This window comes from Urtica dioica, chromosome 4 (assembly GCF_054948205.1).
Source record: "Urtica dioica subsp. dioica isolate 48M chromosome 4, U.dioica_male_clone48M_v1_H2, whole genome shotgun sequence".
Lineage (NCBI taxonomy): Eukaryota > Viridiplantae > Streptophyta > Magnoliopsida > Rosales > Urticaceae > Urtica > Urtica dioica.
The window spans coordinates 7668110-7687552 of NC_142759.1; the positions used below are offsets into that span (position 1 = coordinate 7668110).

A 19443-nucleotide genomic window follows, 5' to 3' on the forward strand; every position below is an offset into this window, starting at 1 on the left:
CAAAACAGATTGTGGGGTCCTTCAAAAACATAAAAGTCACCACACACACAAAACACACAATTTGTCTTATGTTTCCTTTTTTGGTCTTCACTTCTGGACCGAATTCATTCTAACAACTTTTACATTAGAAAAAGAAAAAAAGAAAGAAGACGAGAAAGATTTTCAATCTCAGTGTTGTTACTTGAAAAGACGGATTATTTTTTTCCTCTTCCTTGAAATGTATTAGCTACTTGACTTGATTTGGTTGCTCTTTTATTTAGTGCATTTATGTAGATACAAGTACAGCCGTATCTCGGCAGGTTAATTATCTTCTGTATCCATAGTTCCGTACACACCGATGTATGTATATATATATATATATATATATATATATTATATAGTATATACACACACATATATATCGTTATTGCCCTTGTTAGAGACCTCTGTGCATCGAGCCTGTAAAAACAACAAATCTCTCTGCTCTTGTATAACAGAATGTGACCAACCATACGCACTTATAACATCAAGAGTTACAAAAATTAAACTCAATTGATGTTCAAATTAGATGTTACAAATGAATATGTATGGCAATGAGCACAGATGAGTCAACTGTCAGTCCTTTGTAAGTTTCTCCATTTTGTTGTCTATACTCTAGATAGTTTTAGTTTTTATTTTTTTGCTAACCTGAAAATGGGAACACAGAGATTATAAGCTAGAATCTCGGTATAGATTTCGCACGGAAAAATTGTTTGAGGATGGCTTTATCTCCGTCGATGTGTTTCTTCTCTTCATGGTCTTTCGGCTCAACTTTCCTCTTCTCTTCCAACATCCACTTGAAGAGTTCGCGTTGCTGATACTCGAGGATCGGCTCTCGGAGCATTGGCGGTGGAGGGTTCGTTTGTGATTCATAATTCAACAACATATCGTAATCGTAATCATAATCGTGGGTCAGCATCGTTTCTGTGGCCTGGGACGGGGCTTCCTCGGCTATGCTCTCTTCTTTGGCCTCTTTTACCAAAGCTCTGCGATGATTCCCTACACTGGTGTCTTTCTTCCTTGGCCTTGAGAAAATGTAAGCTGTGAAAAAGCACAGTTGAAATGTTGAATCACAGTGTCTCACAAGAATCCTCGGGTCAGGAAACAAAACTGATCAGCATTGCATAAAGGTCGAAGAAAAGGCAGCCCGGATATGGAAGGAACATATGTATCGATTAGTAAAATGCCCTAAGCATTACTTAAAAATACACCATTTAAGAACCTTCGAAATTCATTGATCAAAACGATAGGAAACTGAAGATCAACTGGTATTCGAGAGCCCCGAAGATCACTGTTAAACTGTTTCATTTATTGCTAAATGATTATTTCCCACCTCTGTTCATGGACTAACTCGCAATAATACACTTCCTTACCCCTAAAAACTAACTATTTTTCTTTTTCACAATCTCATCGATTCGGAAATAATGTCTCTAACTGTAGTCAAATCGTCAAGTACCAGACTTTACTTCATCAAAGCTTATATAACAACAAACCCAATTCTATTGGAATGGGCATCGAGAGATACGGTTACGGCTAGAGCATGAACAAAACGGGAGTCAATACATCAAACACATTGTACGCAAAAACGAAGAAACACTAAACCTCCAACGGCGAGATTGAAGATCAAAAGGGCTCGCCAAGCTAACTTTGATCTCCTCGTTTGCCACTCATTTGGAGCCTGAGGTGATTGTTGCTCCGCCATTGACGACAGCCAAATGTGAGCGTAGCTTTCGCTTGCGTGTTGGCGTTTATGGGATTCTTTACTTCGGTTTTTCAAGAGAATGCGTAGCTAGCGAGTAACCCCTTCTTAGCTTCCTTGTTAGCAAAATATGTTAAGGCCTGGGATTTAGTTTAGATCTCGTGATGAGAGCTTTTGAGATAGAAAAAAAAATCCGGCAATCGAGAATATTCAAGAACACTAATATTTGTTCAAGAAAACTTATCCAGTAAAGCTTAATTTACTCTTGCTTGTTTAAGAGAGTAAATAAAAAATAAAATAAAACGTTTGAGATTGCAAAGAGTATTTTAAAAAATAAAAACAAATTAGGTAATTAAACTAATTAAAACGTTTGAGATTATTTACGTAAATTTACACGTGTATCTTAAATAAATAATAATAAAGATGACGTGATGATCAGCCCTTTCATTGAAATATTTACGTAAATTTACACGTGTAAATATATGGACATGATTATTTATCTACGATTTACGAAACGTTGACTATATATCAATGTGAAACTTATATATGCTTTTACAGCTTACATTTCCAAAGGCGCCCTTTCTAAATAGAATTATAAACCGTAAACAAAAGTAAATATAAGGACAAAGCAGCGAACTGACCATTTCTAAATTTGGAATCGCAATGTAGTCATAGTTTAAATGATTTTTATTTATTAGCCACCACAATTTATTACCTATCGAATAAAGACTACATCACCTTTTAACATAATTCCCGCCCACTAACACAAATATACCTGATGAAAAAATAATAAAAAACGAAATAAATGACAATAATTACACACAACCAATTACACAAATTATAATGGAAAAGCAAAACGTCCATCTCATTCAACATAAACACTCGTAGAAGAAGAAGAAAAAAAAAATCCAAACGTTCAAGAACATCTCGCAAATTAAAAAATTACATTAACAAAAACCGAACTCATTGTTCTTTCCTACAAAACCGGAACAACGAACAAGCAAGAAAAAACAAAGAAGAAGAATATGAAGAAAACAAAAACGACTAATCAGAGGTTTTTCGACTTCAAACAATAATTTTTATACATTAACATAAGTTTCTATAAATTAATTCAACAATTTTTTTTACCTTCATAGTCCTATTATAAAAAATAAAATAAAAAATAAAAAACTAAGAATCGCAAATAGGTAGAAAAGAAAATGAAGAAAAAGAATATGAAGAAAGCAGAGACGGCTGAATAAAGACTTTCGGATTCAAATGTAATTTTTATAAATTTACATAAATAAACAAAATTTCTAAAAATTATCATAAACTAATGATTCCTTTGCATAAAAATTTCTCAAATACTATAAAAAAAATTCTGAAAAAAATAGCTCAAGATTACGGTTTGAAAAAAAAATATGCGCAAATTAAAAATATCGCTCAAGATTAATGGATTATGATTTGAAAAAGAATATGCCGAAATTAATGATATAACTATCTCCTTAAAAAATTGTAAATAAAATCAGCAAATAAAATAAAATTTAAAGCGTAAAATGATTTGCGTTTAAATTTGAATTTCAAATCGTATCTGGCAACTAAAATTGAAATATCAAAAGGATATAATAGAAATTTCAACTACTCTTAATCAATGCCACGTCAACAAATGGCTAGATACCAAAAAAATGTAAAATGTAGGCCACATTGACATCCTTAGGTTTAATAAGGCATAGTATAATTCGCAATTCTCTAAATATAATTTTGGGACAATTAGGTTAGTAGCCTAAAATTACACCCTCATTTTAAAAAAGAGTGTTTACTAGTAATTTTAGATCTCAAGACTTTTTAGTATTAATTAAAACACATTTCACATCAAAATCATTTTCGTGACAAAACTTTGTTAATATGTCAATCTACCCAACTACCGCTTATTTTAGAGGGAAATGGCCACAAGTATTAACAATTGATACTTTAGACCAAAATAAACCAAATAATGTTTTTAGACACTTACACTAGTAAATGTAGACATGAAAGTATACAGTTGTCATAAACAGTAAACTTATAAGTTTACACTAACAATAATTGTATAGGTCTACAATTACTAGTAGAAGTTTCCAAAAACATAGTTTGATTTATTTTGGTCAAAAGTATCAAAGTTACTATTAGTTGAAGTCATTTCTCTATTTTAGATTGGTCTAGCTCACTTTAAAAAATAGGTTATTGTTGGATTTGGCCTGCTCAAAGATCCGAATGTTATGTCGTGCAAGTTCTCGTTTGTTGCACAGGCACAAGATCGAGATGTGAATATCTTGCGAGTTGCTCAGATCTCGCAATTATTTCTCGCGGAAAATCTTGCATTACTCGTCCAAACTAAATGAAAATTTAAATTGGATTTTTTGGGCACTTCAACAAGACTCCTTTACTTAAAAAAAAATTTAAAAAAAAAAGCATTAAGCCGGCCAATTACTTAAATGACCGAAAGATACATACTTAAGTTATTTATAGCTGTTCTATTATTAGTAAGTACATTTTGCTTCCATGGGACTTTTTTTTTGCATCAGTTTATAAGTGCTAACAATTCCTTACACATACACGTTAACAATAATGAATATTGTAAAGAGCAATTACTTTACTCTTCTTGTCAACACATAGTATATATAAGTAGTAAAATATATACATTCTATAAAAGAATATGCTTCTCGTATACAATCTGAGTATATATATATATATATATATATATATATATATATATATATATATATTGGGAAAATTTATTTGTATACAATTGTCTTGCAATTTCCTTTTCAATTATTAAGAAAATAAAAGTAAATGTAAGTTTTATTTTATGTAATTAATTTAATTTTGGATTTCTATCTAATAATATATAGTGTAACTTTTATTTAATTACGTAATAACTTATTATATTTTAATTTATAATTGCTTGCAAGAAAATAACATTTTAATATATATAATTATCAAGGTTTTAAATATCGCGCGGGATGAAGTATATATTAGTATGTATAAAAACTCTATGTGAAAAATGAAAACTCTATGCTCAAATTTATGTCATGAAAATTTAAAAGTATTTTTTTAAAATTTATTTGTTGTATAAATACCCTGCAAGATACCATTTTTTTGCAGTATACTTCGCGGAATGCAGTTGACCACGCGGTACGAGATATCCCGAACGTTTGTCAATTACCACAGAGTACCATGGTACGAGACGGAATACCTTAAAAAGTAGAGGCACGGAAAAAGTGCGATTGCGGTATTTCAATCCTTGGACCACACTATAATGAATAAAAGTTTCTTGATTTTCCGGTGGCCAAGTGTCCTTGATTCTACTTATATTTTTTATGGATTTTTTAATTTTTATTTTTATTATGTTTAGAAGTTCTTCATCTTCCATTATTGTTGCAAAACTTCCCTTTAGGCTGGCATCGTTTTCAGTACATTTTCAATGGAGGCAATGGGAAGTGCAAGTTCTTTCGGGTAGAATTTTGATACAGAAGCTTTTTATCAAGATTGATCTCAACCTCTCCAAAAATTCAAAGAAAAAAATGAAAATGGGTGTTTTTAAGTCTAATCTCATATTTATATGTTATATTGTGATTTTCGAAACTATATAAACTTTGTATGAGATCTAAAGGTTAATTAAAAATACTTAAAATGGTAATTTACCAAAACATGATGGGCGCAGCCGCGCAGGTTTGCGAAGAGCGCTAAAAAGATCGGGGACTAAATAGCACAATTATAAAAATTAATTCAGATACTATTTGTGATTTTTTGTTTTTGTTTTTGTGTTAAAAATAGAGTATTGAGTTGAAGATAGATTATGATAACTAGTTTTATTTTCAAGTGTAAGTTGATTTTACGAAATATCTATTTTACGATAAAATAAAATGAAGATAGATATAAATACATGATATAAGAATTTAGGATTTGAAAAAGTACACAAATATTATTTCTTCCATTAGCACCACACTTCTTGTAGGTCCTTTTTAGTAAACTACAAATCACAAATTACGATATCTTATCTTGTTCCCCCTGGTACAATAAACACGTGAATTCTCATGTTAAGTTGACTTCTATAACTTTATTAAGGGTCAGAGCCATGTCGTTTGACTTCTGATGTTTTTATTTTCCCAATTATTTTCTTCTTGGATTATAAATATGGCAGATTTTCAGTGCTTAGTACTGTTGAAGCCAACTGTAAACATATATATATATATAATACTTGGTCTTGTAAAACTCTTTTTTATCTTCTTTAACTTTGCTAATGACAAGTTTTAACTTTTAAGTACATAATATTATCATTTTTACACATCGAGCAATTAAGCTTATTACTAGTATATTAATAGGGTTATTAAGTTATATAGCCACATGGATATAGTGGATTGAGATATAGTCCACCTTTGGTTAATTTCTTGTAAATAGCCAAGTAAACTTATTAACAGATTAATAAAAGCCTTATTTAACACAACCAAACATATATTTTAGGTAGTTAATAGGCTGCCACGTATGCAAGTTGGCTATTTACAAATTATTTACCAAAGGTTGGCTAATTTACAATTCCTATAGTTTAGGTGGCTTACGTAGCCAATTTTTTGATATTAATATCCATTATTAAAAACTCATCCTAACCACGTTCCCCTTCATGAAAATAATATATTACACAAAACCCCTTTGGTAAGTGGTAACTAAATTATTATTTATTTTAAAGAAAAAAACTTAATTATTGTATTTTACTAATAAGCACGTGGGATATATATAATATATCCCAAAAGGTAAATATATTCTAGTACAATGGCCAGACAATATATTTTACAGTTTTACTTTGAATTTGCTCCTCTGTGCATAGTATCTATGTGCAGATTATAGGAATTTTGCATATTTGATGTTGAATGTCATAAGATTATTAGAAATGAACCTTGTGACTCAAAATCACCATCTATATATATATATATATATATATATATATATATATATATATATATTATATCTCACTTAATCATTAATCACACATTTAACCACGCAACAATTCATTATTTTGAAGGATTAAATAATACTAATATATATATATATATATATATATATATATATATATCCATTACTAAAACTCCAGTTATAATGTCACTACAACAAAATGTCACGATAAAAGTCGCGGTTGAAAACCAATTTAGTTTCGAAAAGTCACGATATATTTGTTGTAGTCTGTTACCTAATTAACTAAGTATCCCTACTATTGAATTTGTCAGTAATATTTAGGAAAACAATTTCGTCCAAAGCCGGGTCAACCGCATTTTCTCTTTATAATATTCAATTAGATATATTTATAATTTTGGGACTGTGTGTTTATTTTTTGATCAAATATAAGTATGTATAAAACGTTAAGTTCATTCTAACGGAGTGGATATATATATATATATATATATATATATATATATATATATATATATATTTATATTTTAAGTTAAAGGAGTGGATATTTATAAGCCTAAAATTCACGTAAAATAACTATTTACTTAATTATTAAAATTACATGCTTTTTGCAAAAATTAAACGAAGCTACTTATTATATTGTACACAATTAATCTTAATAACTTTTCAGAAACTGGGAGGTTAGGATTTTTAGTTTTTACTATCTGAGACAAATACTGCCATGCAGGACCAGCACTCGGCACCATCAGCTTTTTACATACAAAAGTTACATACCTTTATCATTCTAGTTTTTGCTATAAAACGCAATTGTTTTTCAATTTTAGGAATTACCTTTTTGGTTTGTCAAATTTGAAGCCGTGTGTGCTCTCAAAATTATACAAACAATCGCACTTAAACCCTAAATTTTAGTTTTGCTCAATTTAATCCTCAAATTAATTATTTTTTACAATGAGAATTCTCATATTTCTGATTCCTTGTTTTTTTGACGAGGCATTAATTATAATTACCACTAATTAATGCTTAGTTTTAAATTTTAGTTAAAGATAACTACTTTATGTGCCAACAATTGCAAAAGGTAGTAACTTAAGCAAAAATTAAAATATAAGGATCGAAATGCAACCTCCGGTCTAACTCAGGGGTTCAGAGCTGCTGACATAGCTTTTTGGTAGGATAGAGTTACTTTCAATCAGCCCTTTGCCTCGACCTTTGAACACCAGAAAATACACAGGAGACCACAAGTTCTTTTTGTTCTTTTTTATGCGAGGAAAATAGTCTAAAAACAAAATAAAGATAAGCTATAATATTGTTAACTCAGAAACACACTTTTACTATTCAAATTAATTGAAGAAAAGCAAATTTAAACTCAGTTTAAAACATATCTGAGTAAAAATGTTATTACTTGTTACTAACATGGTCACCATTTGTTTACCCGGCCAGGGTGTGTGATATATATATATATATATATATATATATATATATATATATATATATATACCTTTAACACTCACCAATAGAGTGTAGTCGTTCTCTGCTTAAATATACTGCAATTTCGAATTTTCTAGGTCTCTGACCAGCTTGTAGTGATGAAGACAATGTCTGAGACAAAAGTACAATCCTCTCTCTGCGATCTTTCATAGCACCAAAAGCTGAGAGACTCTAATCTGTATCATCGCCATCATGATATGCGCGTCTCGATTAGGGTTTTTTGTTTCTTTGTGGGTCCGAAACCCTAGTGACTAACATTCTCTTTTTCTTTTCTTATTTTTATCAACTTATTTGTACATATACATTTATGTCATTTATAATATTCCATGCTTATTATTATTATTATTATTATTATCATTATCATTAATTATGATCAGTTCTGGAGCTTATTACTTCTAAAAAATACTTTCTCATGAATACGGATTATTTAGATTACGTATTCGAAAAATAACGTTGATCATCACGAGAATATATTCAAAGTACTGAAATGAAACCATGAAAGAACATATGCACACTGTAGACACATTAGCAAGAAATATAATAGACTTCATTATTATAAGGTATGACAATAAGATGGGACACTACTAACGAACAAGAGACCCTTGATTTGGTTATCTACTTGTCCAAAACTCACCTTTACCACATATCACAAGAGCTACACTAATTTTATTCTCTCTTTTCTTATTGAACGCAAAAAAAAAAAAAAAAAAAAAAAAAAATAGCTTACTTTCCTCACACATCATCTAATTCTCTCTCTTTCACAAAATACTCACTCTCACACACACATGGAAAACTTTAGCTAGCTAAGAACACATACACTTGAAAAGAAGAAGAAAGACAAGACAAAAAAAAAAAAAAAATCAGAAAGAGTACTTAAATAAAAAAAAAATAATGGATCTCATCCGTGAACAAGGCCATAAGATAGAGCCATGAGAAGGATCGCCGCGTCTTTCTCGTCCTGAGGGAAAACATGGTGAAAAGCCGAGCTCTTCTTCATGCTAATCCTCAGAATATCTTCGAAACAAACAAGCTTTTTCCTGCCTCTAGAGGACGGGGTCGATCTTTTCTTGAATTGTGGATTATTACCGAAACTACCCTCTCCAATGGTGGTGCTGATTTTTGATTTCTTCACTTTGGATTGAATTTTAGACGCGGCGGCCGTGCTCTTCTTGTCGTCCGCCATCGCGACACCTGTCCCGTTGGCCGCGGCCATCGCCCTTCTAGCCTTCCTTTGCCGGATTCCACAGGCATTGCAAAGTGACTGCACAAAATTAATCAATTTAATTAAGAAACTAATTAATTAGGTTAAATATAATTTTTTTTATATATATATATATAGAATCAGGAATATACCTTGGGGCCTCTAGGTCCACTCCTCCAGAGAGGGGTCTTAGTAGTGTTACAATCAGAACAAACCCTAACTATTACCATCCCATTGTTGTTGTTGTTGTTGTTGTTGATGTTTGAGGAAGAACTGGTACTACTGGTGAAATTATTTATTATTGGACCGTGGTGGCGATGATCATCGATGTTGCTCTGACGATGATGATCATGATCGTGATGGGGGTTGTGATCTGTGTTGGTGATGATCATCTTCCTCATCATCCTCATCTTTGAAGATGTCCACTTGACCGAATCGTCAAGAGTGTTGTCATCACTGGTACTCTTCCAGATTCTCAGCTTCAAATCGTTGTAGTCAGATTCACTTTCTTGGTCAGCCTTTGGATGGTGGTGGTGATCACATGATCCACCGGATGAGACAATCTTGTGATCAACCTGTGAAGCGACAAATGAAAAAAAAAATACAAACAAAGAAATGATATATTCAGAAAAACTATTACAGTTGTAAAAATAGTAGTAGCTAGCAGTAATAATTATTAAAAAGGACAAAACTATATATGATCAGATCAAGGGTTTATATATATGTAGATAGTTTATGTATATACCTCTAGTGATGCCTGAAGTTGGAAACTTTGTTCCTCTCTAAAGAAAAACTGCGCTTGATCTTGTTGCGGATATGAGAGGGTCAGAGATGGAGATATGTGAGGGCTTATTAGATTTTGGAAGAGATGATCGTCATCATCTTGAGGTTGATCTTCATTCAGATCAATGAAAGAGGGAGTGTTATGGTATGATAATAGTGGATCCATTGAGAGAAAAAGAGAGAAAGAGAGTACTTTCTTCTTTTATGTTGTGCTCAGAAAAAGTACTATTGAGATCTGATTCGGCAAAAACGGCCTATGCTGATCAATGTTATGACTCTTATAAAGTAGAGAGAGAGAGAGAGAGAAGAATGATATGTACCTATAAGAGATTCACGTGAGTTCATAACCCTGGCCCAAAGAGAGAGAGAGAGAGAGAGGGAGAGAGAGAGATAGATATGTGGAATGCTACTTTAAAGACCCCACTAAAAAAAACCCTATCTAAAAATGAACAACTTAATTTAACCGCCTCCCACATAAGCCCTGCCCTATAGTGTCGTTCATCATGAATTCTAGACCCGCTGTACGGTGACCCTTTGATATAAGCCACACAAAATATATATATGAGATCAGAGGGTATAACTTTACTCTAGACTTAATCACAATGTTCTCAAGAAAAAAAAATGTCATTAATAATATTAATATAAATTTACTCCGAACATGCATTATATTTATAGCATATATAACTAATCAAACACGAGACATAACTACACCGTTCTCAACCAAATTGTAATGTCATTAATATTAATATTCGAATTAAATAGGTTGCAAAATAGTTCCACGTACTGCATAAAAAGGGGGAAAATATAAGCATTACTCACTGACCATATATTCAGAAGAAAAAATATCACAAGATTCTTATATTTAGAAAATTATAATTGGTGATATTTTCATTTAACTACTAAAGAAATACTATATCGGAAAAATTAATTTTTGTCATGTTAGTTAGGAAATTGGTATATCGTCACATAAGGTTATAATTAAAAAAGGTAAAAATACTGAATTAATTAACAAATCACGTATATAAACAAAGGTATTGAAATTATAAATTGACGATTGATGAAATTCAAATCCCATTGCTACATGTTCATAATAATATAAAGATTACTAAAAAGAAACTGTATGCGAGGAGGAGCCACAAGTTATCCTTGGAGGGGCCAAGTGTCAAAAATATTTTTTGAAGGTAAAACTACAAAATCAATATAATGGGATCCTACAAGAATTTTAAAATATTATAATCAAATTTAAAATTATTAATATTAATTATAATTATTTATAAATTTAGGAAGTATTCATAAAACAATAAAAAGTTCTCAATATAATTAAAGTGAACGAGATATTTCTTGTTAATGCTCTTTTTTAATCAACACTTAGAACCAAAAGTGGCTTGATCTAAAGTAAGATCCTATGACTGCATGTGGGCCAAACGATGATGAAACTCATGATCCTTGCCTTGCCTCACCATAGAGAGATTTCTGATTTTTAAACTAAGAGAGAGTGCATAGATTTTCTGCAGTGCACGTTCCGAGCTCAACATTAGACTTTTTGCTACATGTGGGGTGATGGTCTAATATCATTTCTAGCTAGAGTTAGAGACATTAGGTGTATTTAGTAAGAGAGAGTGAAGTGAGAGAGAAGTAGTGTTTCCCCAAGTTATAGAGAAAGCCTACCTCAACCTTTACGTCGAGGGGTATATTTACGGTGGAGGCTTGAAGGCATTGGATGGGCATTGGAGGCAACTTTGGCCGAGGAGGCAAGGTAGGATTGTTTAGCCATCTTGGGTCGACAACAAGAATGTTGACAGAGAGTCTTGGGGTGGGTGGAACTTGTGGAAGAGTGCACGGCCATATGAGGTGCTCGACACCTTGGAGGACCTGGCATTGGAGTGTCATGTGGTAGGGAATGGTGCGGAAGTTTAGTGTGCGGCATGTAGGCTTGACGTTGATATCTTTAGTGCACAATACTTCGTCGTCACTTGGCTCGGGATGGTATGCGACGATGAAGGACTTGGCACGGTCACTACCACAAACAGTGGCAACAGCCACGATTTTTATTCTCGGGAATAGCCACGACAAGTCGTGACTAAATAGCCGCGACTTTAGATGAAACAACCACGACTTGTCGTGGCTGTTGTTATTTTCATCTATTCATTAGAGCGGGCTTATTCTCGCGCTCATTATTTGAGATTATAGAATAGCCACGACAATTGTCATGGCTAAATACTCTACTGCCACAACAACAGCTACGACTTGTCGTAGCTGTTGCTAATTTTATATTTTCATTGGAGCGGGCTTATTCTCGTGCTTATTATTTGACATTTTTTGGATAGCCACGAGAATAGCCGCGACTTGTCGTGGCTGTTGTCGCGGCTGAAGTAACAACAGCCACGACTTTTGTCGCGGCTGTTGCCAGTTTTTGTTGTAGTGGGTGAACAACTCGCAGAAGGACTTGGCCTTAGGTAGAACATGTCTGGAGGGTTTCACGATGGTCTTCGGCACACGAGGTCATTGTCACTCGGCGCAATGGCCTTGGGCGCCGTGTGACGGACGTGTGAGTGCCTGGCGCCGAATGGGGGCGTGATGCTGGTGAAGGTGTGGCATTTAGACAAGGTGTAATGTGACACTGATATTCACTTGGCATTTTTTAACTTGTGATCTTGTTTGGTCCAGGTTCCGACTTTGTGGGCTTCTTTGTGGTTTTTGCTTGTGCTGCCCGGGTCTTAATTTTGTTGGTCTAGCCTCATAATTAGGCCTTTATTATTGTTTTTTTAGTATGAGTGTCGTTTTTTTATGATGAAAAATGACCTTGTTTCTAACTTTATTACACAAATTAAGTAATTGAAAGAGGCTAAAATGAAAAGGGAAAATATGCAAAGTTCTATAGTACTCTCTGATGTGTGAGATATTTGTAAATGCTATAGTGATCATGAGTACGTTACAGCTCGTACTTTGTTGGATGAATAGAATGTTGGAATACTATAACGTTCACTAAGATGTCATGATCGATGTCACTCTACTGTCACACAATGAGTGAGTGTCAATAGTATTTCTAAAATTCTTGTGCAGTATCTGAGGACGAATTACATCAATATTCTTTTGCAGTGTTCTTCATTAGATCCTATGTATTCTTAGAGTATCTCAAATGCATTACTTCAAAATTCTATAAATAGAGTTAAAATTTTCCAATATAAAAAATATCAAAACTCTAAAACTCTATATTTAGTGGAATTTTTACCCAAAATTAATGAACAGTGTTACACCAAAACTCTTAAACTTAAACATCGTTATAAACCCAATTAAAATCGAATTTCACTAGGGCTTGGTTATGAATGTAACTATCAATATATAAAAAATATGAGTAGCTATACACTAATCAGTTTCCATCATCTCTGTCCTTTTCTTTTTTCGAGCTGTAGAATATTTGTCCCTGTTCTATATCCATCATCATCACCATTATGATTATTTCAATTTGGTTGTAGAAAGATTCTAAAGTAGTGTGCAAAATGGAAATATACATATAATAGTTAGATCGGGTAGAGTATTGCATGGGATCTCAATTTCATCATATCCTTAGTATTGCCAAATTATATTAAATGCCATGTGCAGGCAAGGGACAAGTTTGCCCCCAAAACCCCTCCCCGCTCGCCTTTTCCATAAACTATATCCTATTTATTTCGATATATATAACTATATAAAGGCGTGAACGTAATTTCTTATTTTCTTTGAAAAATAACAAACTATGGTATTATTGAATTAATTAAGGGCCATGAAAATTAAAGCGAACATCTAAATAAGTAGTGTAACCATTACTAAGTTCTACATATTTTTAGCAGTGAAAATAAAATGCGCTATATATATATAAGTATTGCATCTAGTTCGCGGGTTAATTAGTGATTCAACTTATGGTCGACCCGCCGTTTTATAATTTTTTTTTTCTTTCGGATTATTGGTTTCCTCAATATGACAATGATTTAGTTGATATCAAGCTTGAAAATTTCAGGCTTGTTACGTTCCTCAATCAGACACAAGCCTGATATGCTGATCCAATTTGTAAACTCTTTGGTACATATTTGGGATGTACAATCACTTTTCATCTAATAATGTATTGGCTAATCATTTCTATTACGTTTTTTTTAGCATTGTACTATACTACTGCGTTTAAGTAGATCGAAAGATGCATGAGTACTGGCTCAAGAGTAATTTTCTACAAATAGAAGTGACAAATTTAGTCACAATACATAATTTAACTATAAATAGGAGACAAACTGAAACACACTTTCTCTTCTGGGGGAAAAAAATAATACTAGTTACCTTTAAATAAAATTATATCATATGGGTTTCGGCTAGCAAGTTATACCTTCAAAATTTTAATTTTTACCGGTACTAATACTATTGATAAGATGAAGATATTTTCCGCTTCTAGCACATCGACCGACCGCATACAGGCACACATATTACATTTTTGTATGTATATGAATTATATATATGAGATAGTGAGGCTATGTATTGTTTTGAATTACCCCGAGTACTGATACTTTTTCCTGCCATATTTACCACTGGATTACTTATTGGCTTTTTCTTTCAGGACCATAAGGTTTCTGTCGTTTCACTATAGCATAAATGGGAGTTCATGAATCACAAGTGGACTTTAGGTCCACATGGCATGCTTTTACTCCGTTTCTTCACGTAGAACTGTCACTGATCAGGAGCTCATGGTTTTTCTTTTTTACTAACCCTCACTTTGACAAAGCCACTCAATTATTGTTAGAACTTAGAAGTCCAAATGAATGGAATAAGCATTATTTTAGTCGAAGATATGTAAGTGTCGGCTTAGTAGTAACGGATTATGGTGCATATGGGGTTATGTATTTTTTTATTATTTATTTTTTGCATTAGCAATCCTGGATTTTGATAAATTTAATACTACGTTATCAATTCTTTTAAATCTGCAAATGATTGGTTATTGATCGACTCTCATTTGTGTGATCTCTATGGTATCTTATTTTTAACATAAAAACTATGATCATGTGCAAAAACTATTACCGAATTCATTTTTAGATGTTTTTTTAGAAGTGATACTATTGTCCCCTCGGCTGAGTCGTGCGTGCTTTGTGCCCCGGTCATTCGGACGAAAGGATCAAGCCTACTAGTAGTGCTTGCCAGTAGAAGTCTACTGGGTGGGACTGCTCGGCTTTACCATGGGGCCAGTGACGGATCCAGGATTTCAATCAAGGGGGGGCAAATTTGAGAAATATTTTTTAGGAGGGGCATTATTGAAAAAAAACTTACAAATTTGGGTAAAAAACATAATTATTAGTAAAATTTAGGGGTAAAATTATAAAAAAATATAAAAATTTGGGGTTAAAAAAATAATTTTCAAAAATTGAGGGGGGGCATTGGCCCACCCTAGCCCCCACCTAGATCCGTCACTGCATGGGGCTCAATGAATTGTTTGGCTCTTGAGCTAGCCTGTTCGAGGCTCTTCACGAGGACGGAGCCATGAATGTAAATGTAAGAACATTTTTAAAGGGGGTTAATTTATAAATTTTAAAGATAAAAGTAAAAAATTAAAAAAATTAAAAAAATAAAATTGAGAGGGTGTTTCAGCCTCCCATTATCCCTTACATTCTTCAATGTTTTGGATTATTGGAGCAAAACTATGAGATAGGCTTACTTCTATCCTAACACATAACCCTCTTGAAATGACAATGTCTTGGAACACCACAAAATCTAGAGGATATGAGATGCTTGCATATCACAATAGTTTGTTAGAATTTTTTTTTGCATATCAAAGTATATGAGAACTCGGCTCGTCGAAAATACAAGTTAGTTGATAAAAGTCAAACTATGGTTCTTTTAAACATTGAATAACTATCAAACATGCATTCGAGTACTTGGAATTGATAAAAGAATTTATGCATTATGTGCACAAGTAGAAGATTGGTGACACTCAAAATACAATTAATATACTAATTTTGGGTAGTTCTAAAATTATCAAAATAGTGGGGCGATCATAAAAAAAATGTGCTATATATACATTCCAACATCGCTAACTAAACCTCGGCTTTCTTGTAATGATGAAACTCACTTTAGAATATTATTATTTATTAAAATATTTTTTTTTTTAACAATCTAGTGTAAAGAAATTTTTTTTTCTTTCTTTCTCTTGTACACACTTATTAATATTGCTAGCTATTAAGCCCAAACGATTTAGCATCCTTTGCGCTGTGAGGGCTTTCATTCTTTTTGTTTTATAATGGTAAACGATCACTTCTTATGAGGCTTTTGATTGTAAAAAGTCTTTCATACATATGAAGTCAGAGATTATTAGTCTACTAATGATAATATAAAACTAATAATAATACTAACAAAACCAACCTACGAACATTTAACTAAAATATATAAATTTTGGATCTAGGCATAGCAAAGACAAAAATAAAAAATAATGTCTTTATCATTATTTTTGTTCTTTTTCTACTTCTCAAGAATATAATTGCTCATAATATTGTGTGATCAGAAATCTACCAGGACTATCAATAATATGACTCATGGATGATTCATATGTCTATATCTTAGCCAAGAAGATTATTATAATTTTTTTTAAAATATAAAAAACGAAATTGGGAAGTAGTAGAGATGAAAAGAAAATATCTTACTCTGGAATAAATAACAGCTGTGACGTGTTACCTTAAACACGTGAGATGGGACAAATGAGACCAAATTTGTACCGTAAATATAAAAACTGAGAGTTGAATATGTACTACTCGCCTAGGTCATTTTGTTTCCATACAACTCATTAATACGATGGCACACACTGCACACACATCGACAAAAAAAAAAAAAAAACCACATTTGTCGTAACTCTAGTTTTACTTTTTATAGTTAATTTTTCTATGAAAGTTAAAATAGCAGGTGAATGAAATTTTCAATATTTAATTCGGGATTCGTGATGGTTAACTTGATTTAATGGTAATCTCACGCATAATTCGTCTGCGAGGTCCCGAATTCAAGTCTCATGGGCTACAAAAATCATGATATGTTAAAATTTATCTTAAATCATGTAATTTTGACTAATAGTGCCACAACTTGTTTGCGTGCGATTTCTACTATTCTTATTAACTCCTCCAATAAAAACTTTCATGCGTATGATCCCATAAGTTTTGCATTTTCTTTTAATCCCCTTAATCTAAGGGAAGCATATTAATATGAAAAATCATTTAAAAAAATCCAAAATTTTCATAATATTTAAAATTATACCCTTTTCCATAAATATTAAGTTTAATCAAATTTTGAATCGTGACTTGAAATAACTATTGTTTTAATTTTTTTTAAAGACGTGGTGTTGTCTGAAATATTGTTTAGAAAAGAAAAAGAAAAGTGAACCTAAAAACTCATGTCTATGAATCTCATATATATAAAATGTTCAATATTCGGTGTTTGCTAAAAAAATATAGTATAATATATAAAATGCAAATTATATATATTTTTTTCTTGTTAATGATCTACATCATATGATTAGATATGTTAATAATTTTATGTGATAATGAGGGAAACTACGTAGGCAGGTTAATGATCACTCATGTGGGAATGGTAGGGGCTAGAGACAGGGTTTCAGACGTTAAAAGAAAGAAAACTATATCATGTTAATGCTTTTGGCTGCTATATATATTGCGTCCAAACGCAGGTTGTTTTCAAATCGCTACCTTGCTCGCAAATCTCAAGGAAGGACCATAAACCTTCTGCTCTAATACATGACACACGACTCTCTCTCTCTCTCTCTCTCTCTCTCTCTCTCTCTCTCTCTCTCTCTCTCTCTCTCTCTCTCTCTCTCTCTCTCTCTCTCTCTCTCTCTCTCTCTCTCCCCCCGTTATGGTGTTAGGAAATTTTTGATGGGGGAGAGACAAGATATTCAATGGGCTAATACGCCACTCAAGGATATATGATTACGATCGCGATAGTAACTAATATTCACGTATATATATATATAATATTGATCATCAATTTTTCGTTACGATCACTACTCTAATTTCTTGAATATATATATATATATATATATATATATATATATATATATCAATATTGTTTTTGCTCAAGTTTCACCACAAACTTCAGCCTTCATGTAAGGTAAATATGAATCAGATAATTACAACTAGATCGTGATCAAACCAAGATCAAACTACAAGATTAAACATATATTTAAGGGCGAAACCTCTAGATGGATGATCGATTTTATTTTTATTTTTGTTTTTATAAGTTATCACGAGGAAAAAAAAATCACGAGAAGCCATTTATTTTCTTGAGATTTTTTTTTCGCCACTCGTACAATATCCAATTTCGATAAAAAAAATTCAACATTAATGTAAGATTTTGCTATATTACTCTTCAATTATTCCTAGATAAAGTACATTTATTTCTCCAAAAAGCGCAATTTTTTTTTTTTTTGAGAAATCACTCATTTTAGGTCTTGCAAATGATTCCAGAGTTTATTTGTTTTTTAATGAATACCCATTGTCACGTTTTCAAAGCAATTATTGTTATGAATTTTTTACTATAATAGCCTTATTTTATCATTTATTTACTTTAAAAAAAAAGTTAGAAGGACAAAAAACAAGGAATGAAAGTCCAATTCTCAACTGTATTGAAGTTAGTACTCAGACTTTTAATAATTATATCAATGTCTATTAACTTTCTTTATTTAGTCTAGAAAATAGATAACTTGTAATTTTGACTTACTATTTTTTTAAAAACTTAGTATCAACGTAAAATCGCTGACGAGACGATTAATTTGAAATAGGTGAAAACTTATTACTTTTCATAGTACCTTTCAAATTAATATATATATATATATATATATATATATATATATATATATTTGCTAATAAAAAATAAACTAAATACTAAGTTTGAAAGAAAAAGAGATTGGACCCTCAAATTTGACTACAAAATGACCTATTTCTCAGGCAGGCCCGGTCATTCCCTTAGCCAATTTAGGCAATTGCCTAAGGCCTCTCCTATTTGAAGAAAAATAAAGGCCTCATAAATTGTAGTTTTTTTGCCCAATAAACTTAAAGACTTAAATATTGGCCTCATAAATTGTTTTGTTTTAGTCTTTAAGATTATTATTGTTAGTTTTTTTTTTTTTTTTGTTCGTGTGCTTGTGTTTATTATTATTATAAGTTTTTTCTTTTGTATAAAAAAGGCCTCATTTTCAATTTTTGCCTAAGGTCACAATAGTTATTAGGCCGCCCCTGTTCTCAGGCATGGTTGATTTTATAAATTTGTGTCTATTTTTTTTAGAAATAACCACAAATGAACTTTTACCCAAAAAATACAAATAAAA

General features: G+C 31.9%; 2 protein-coding genes across 2 annotated transcripts; both read right to left on the reverse strand.

The window, feature by feature from the left end:
- Positions 1 to 215: 215 nt before the first annotated feature.
- LOC149399955 (uncharacterized) lies at positions 216 to 1982 on the reverse strand. Its single transcript, XM_089612106.1, has 2 exons — positions 1621 to 1982; positions 216 to 1059 (listed from the first exon to the last, which is right to left on the reverse strand). The coding sequence occupies exons 1-2, from the start codon at positions 1718 to 1720 to the stop codon at positions 695 to 697; spliced, it is 465 nt and encodes a 154-aa protein (XP_089468232.1). The 5' UTR covers positions 1721 to 1982; the 3' UTR covers positions 216 to 694.
- Positions 1983 to 8817: 6835 nt separating this feature from the next.
- On the reverse strand, positions 8818 to 10458 carry GNC (GATA type zinc finger transcription factor family protein). Its single transcript, XM_089612329.1, has 3 exons — positions 10069 to 10458; positions 9476 to 9898; positions 8818 to 9383 (listed from the first exon to the last, which is right to left on the reverse strand). Exons 1-3 carry the CDS (start codon positions 10270 to 10272, stop codon positions 9021 to 9023), a joined length of 990 nt encoding a protein of 329 aa, XP_089468455.1. The 5' UTR covers positions 10273 to 10458; the 3' UTR covers positions 8818 to 9020.
- Positions 10459 to 19443: the final 8985 nt, after the last annotated feature.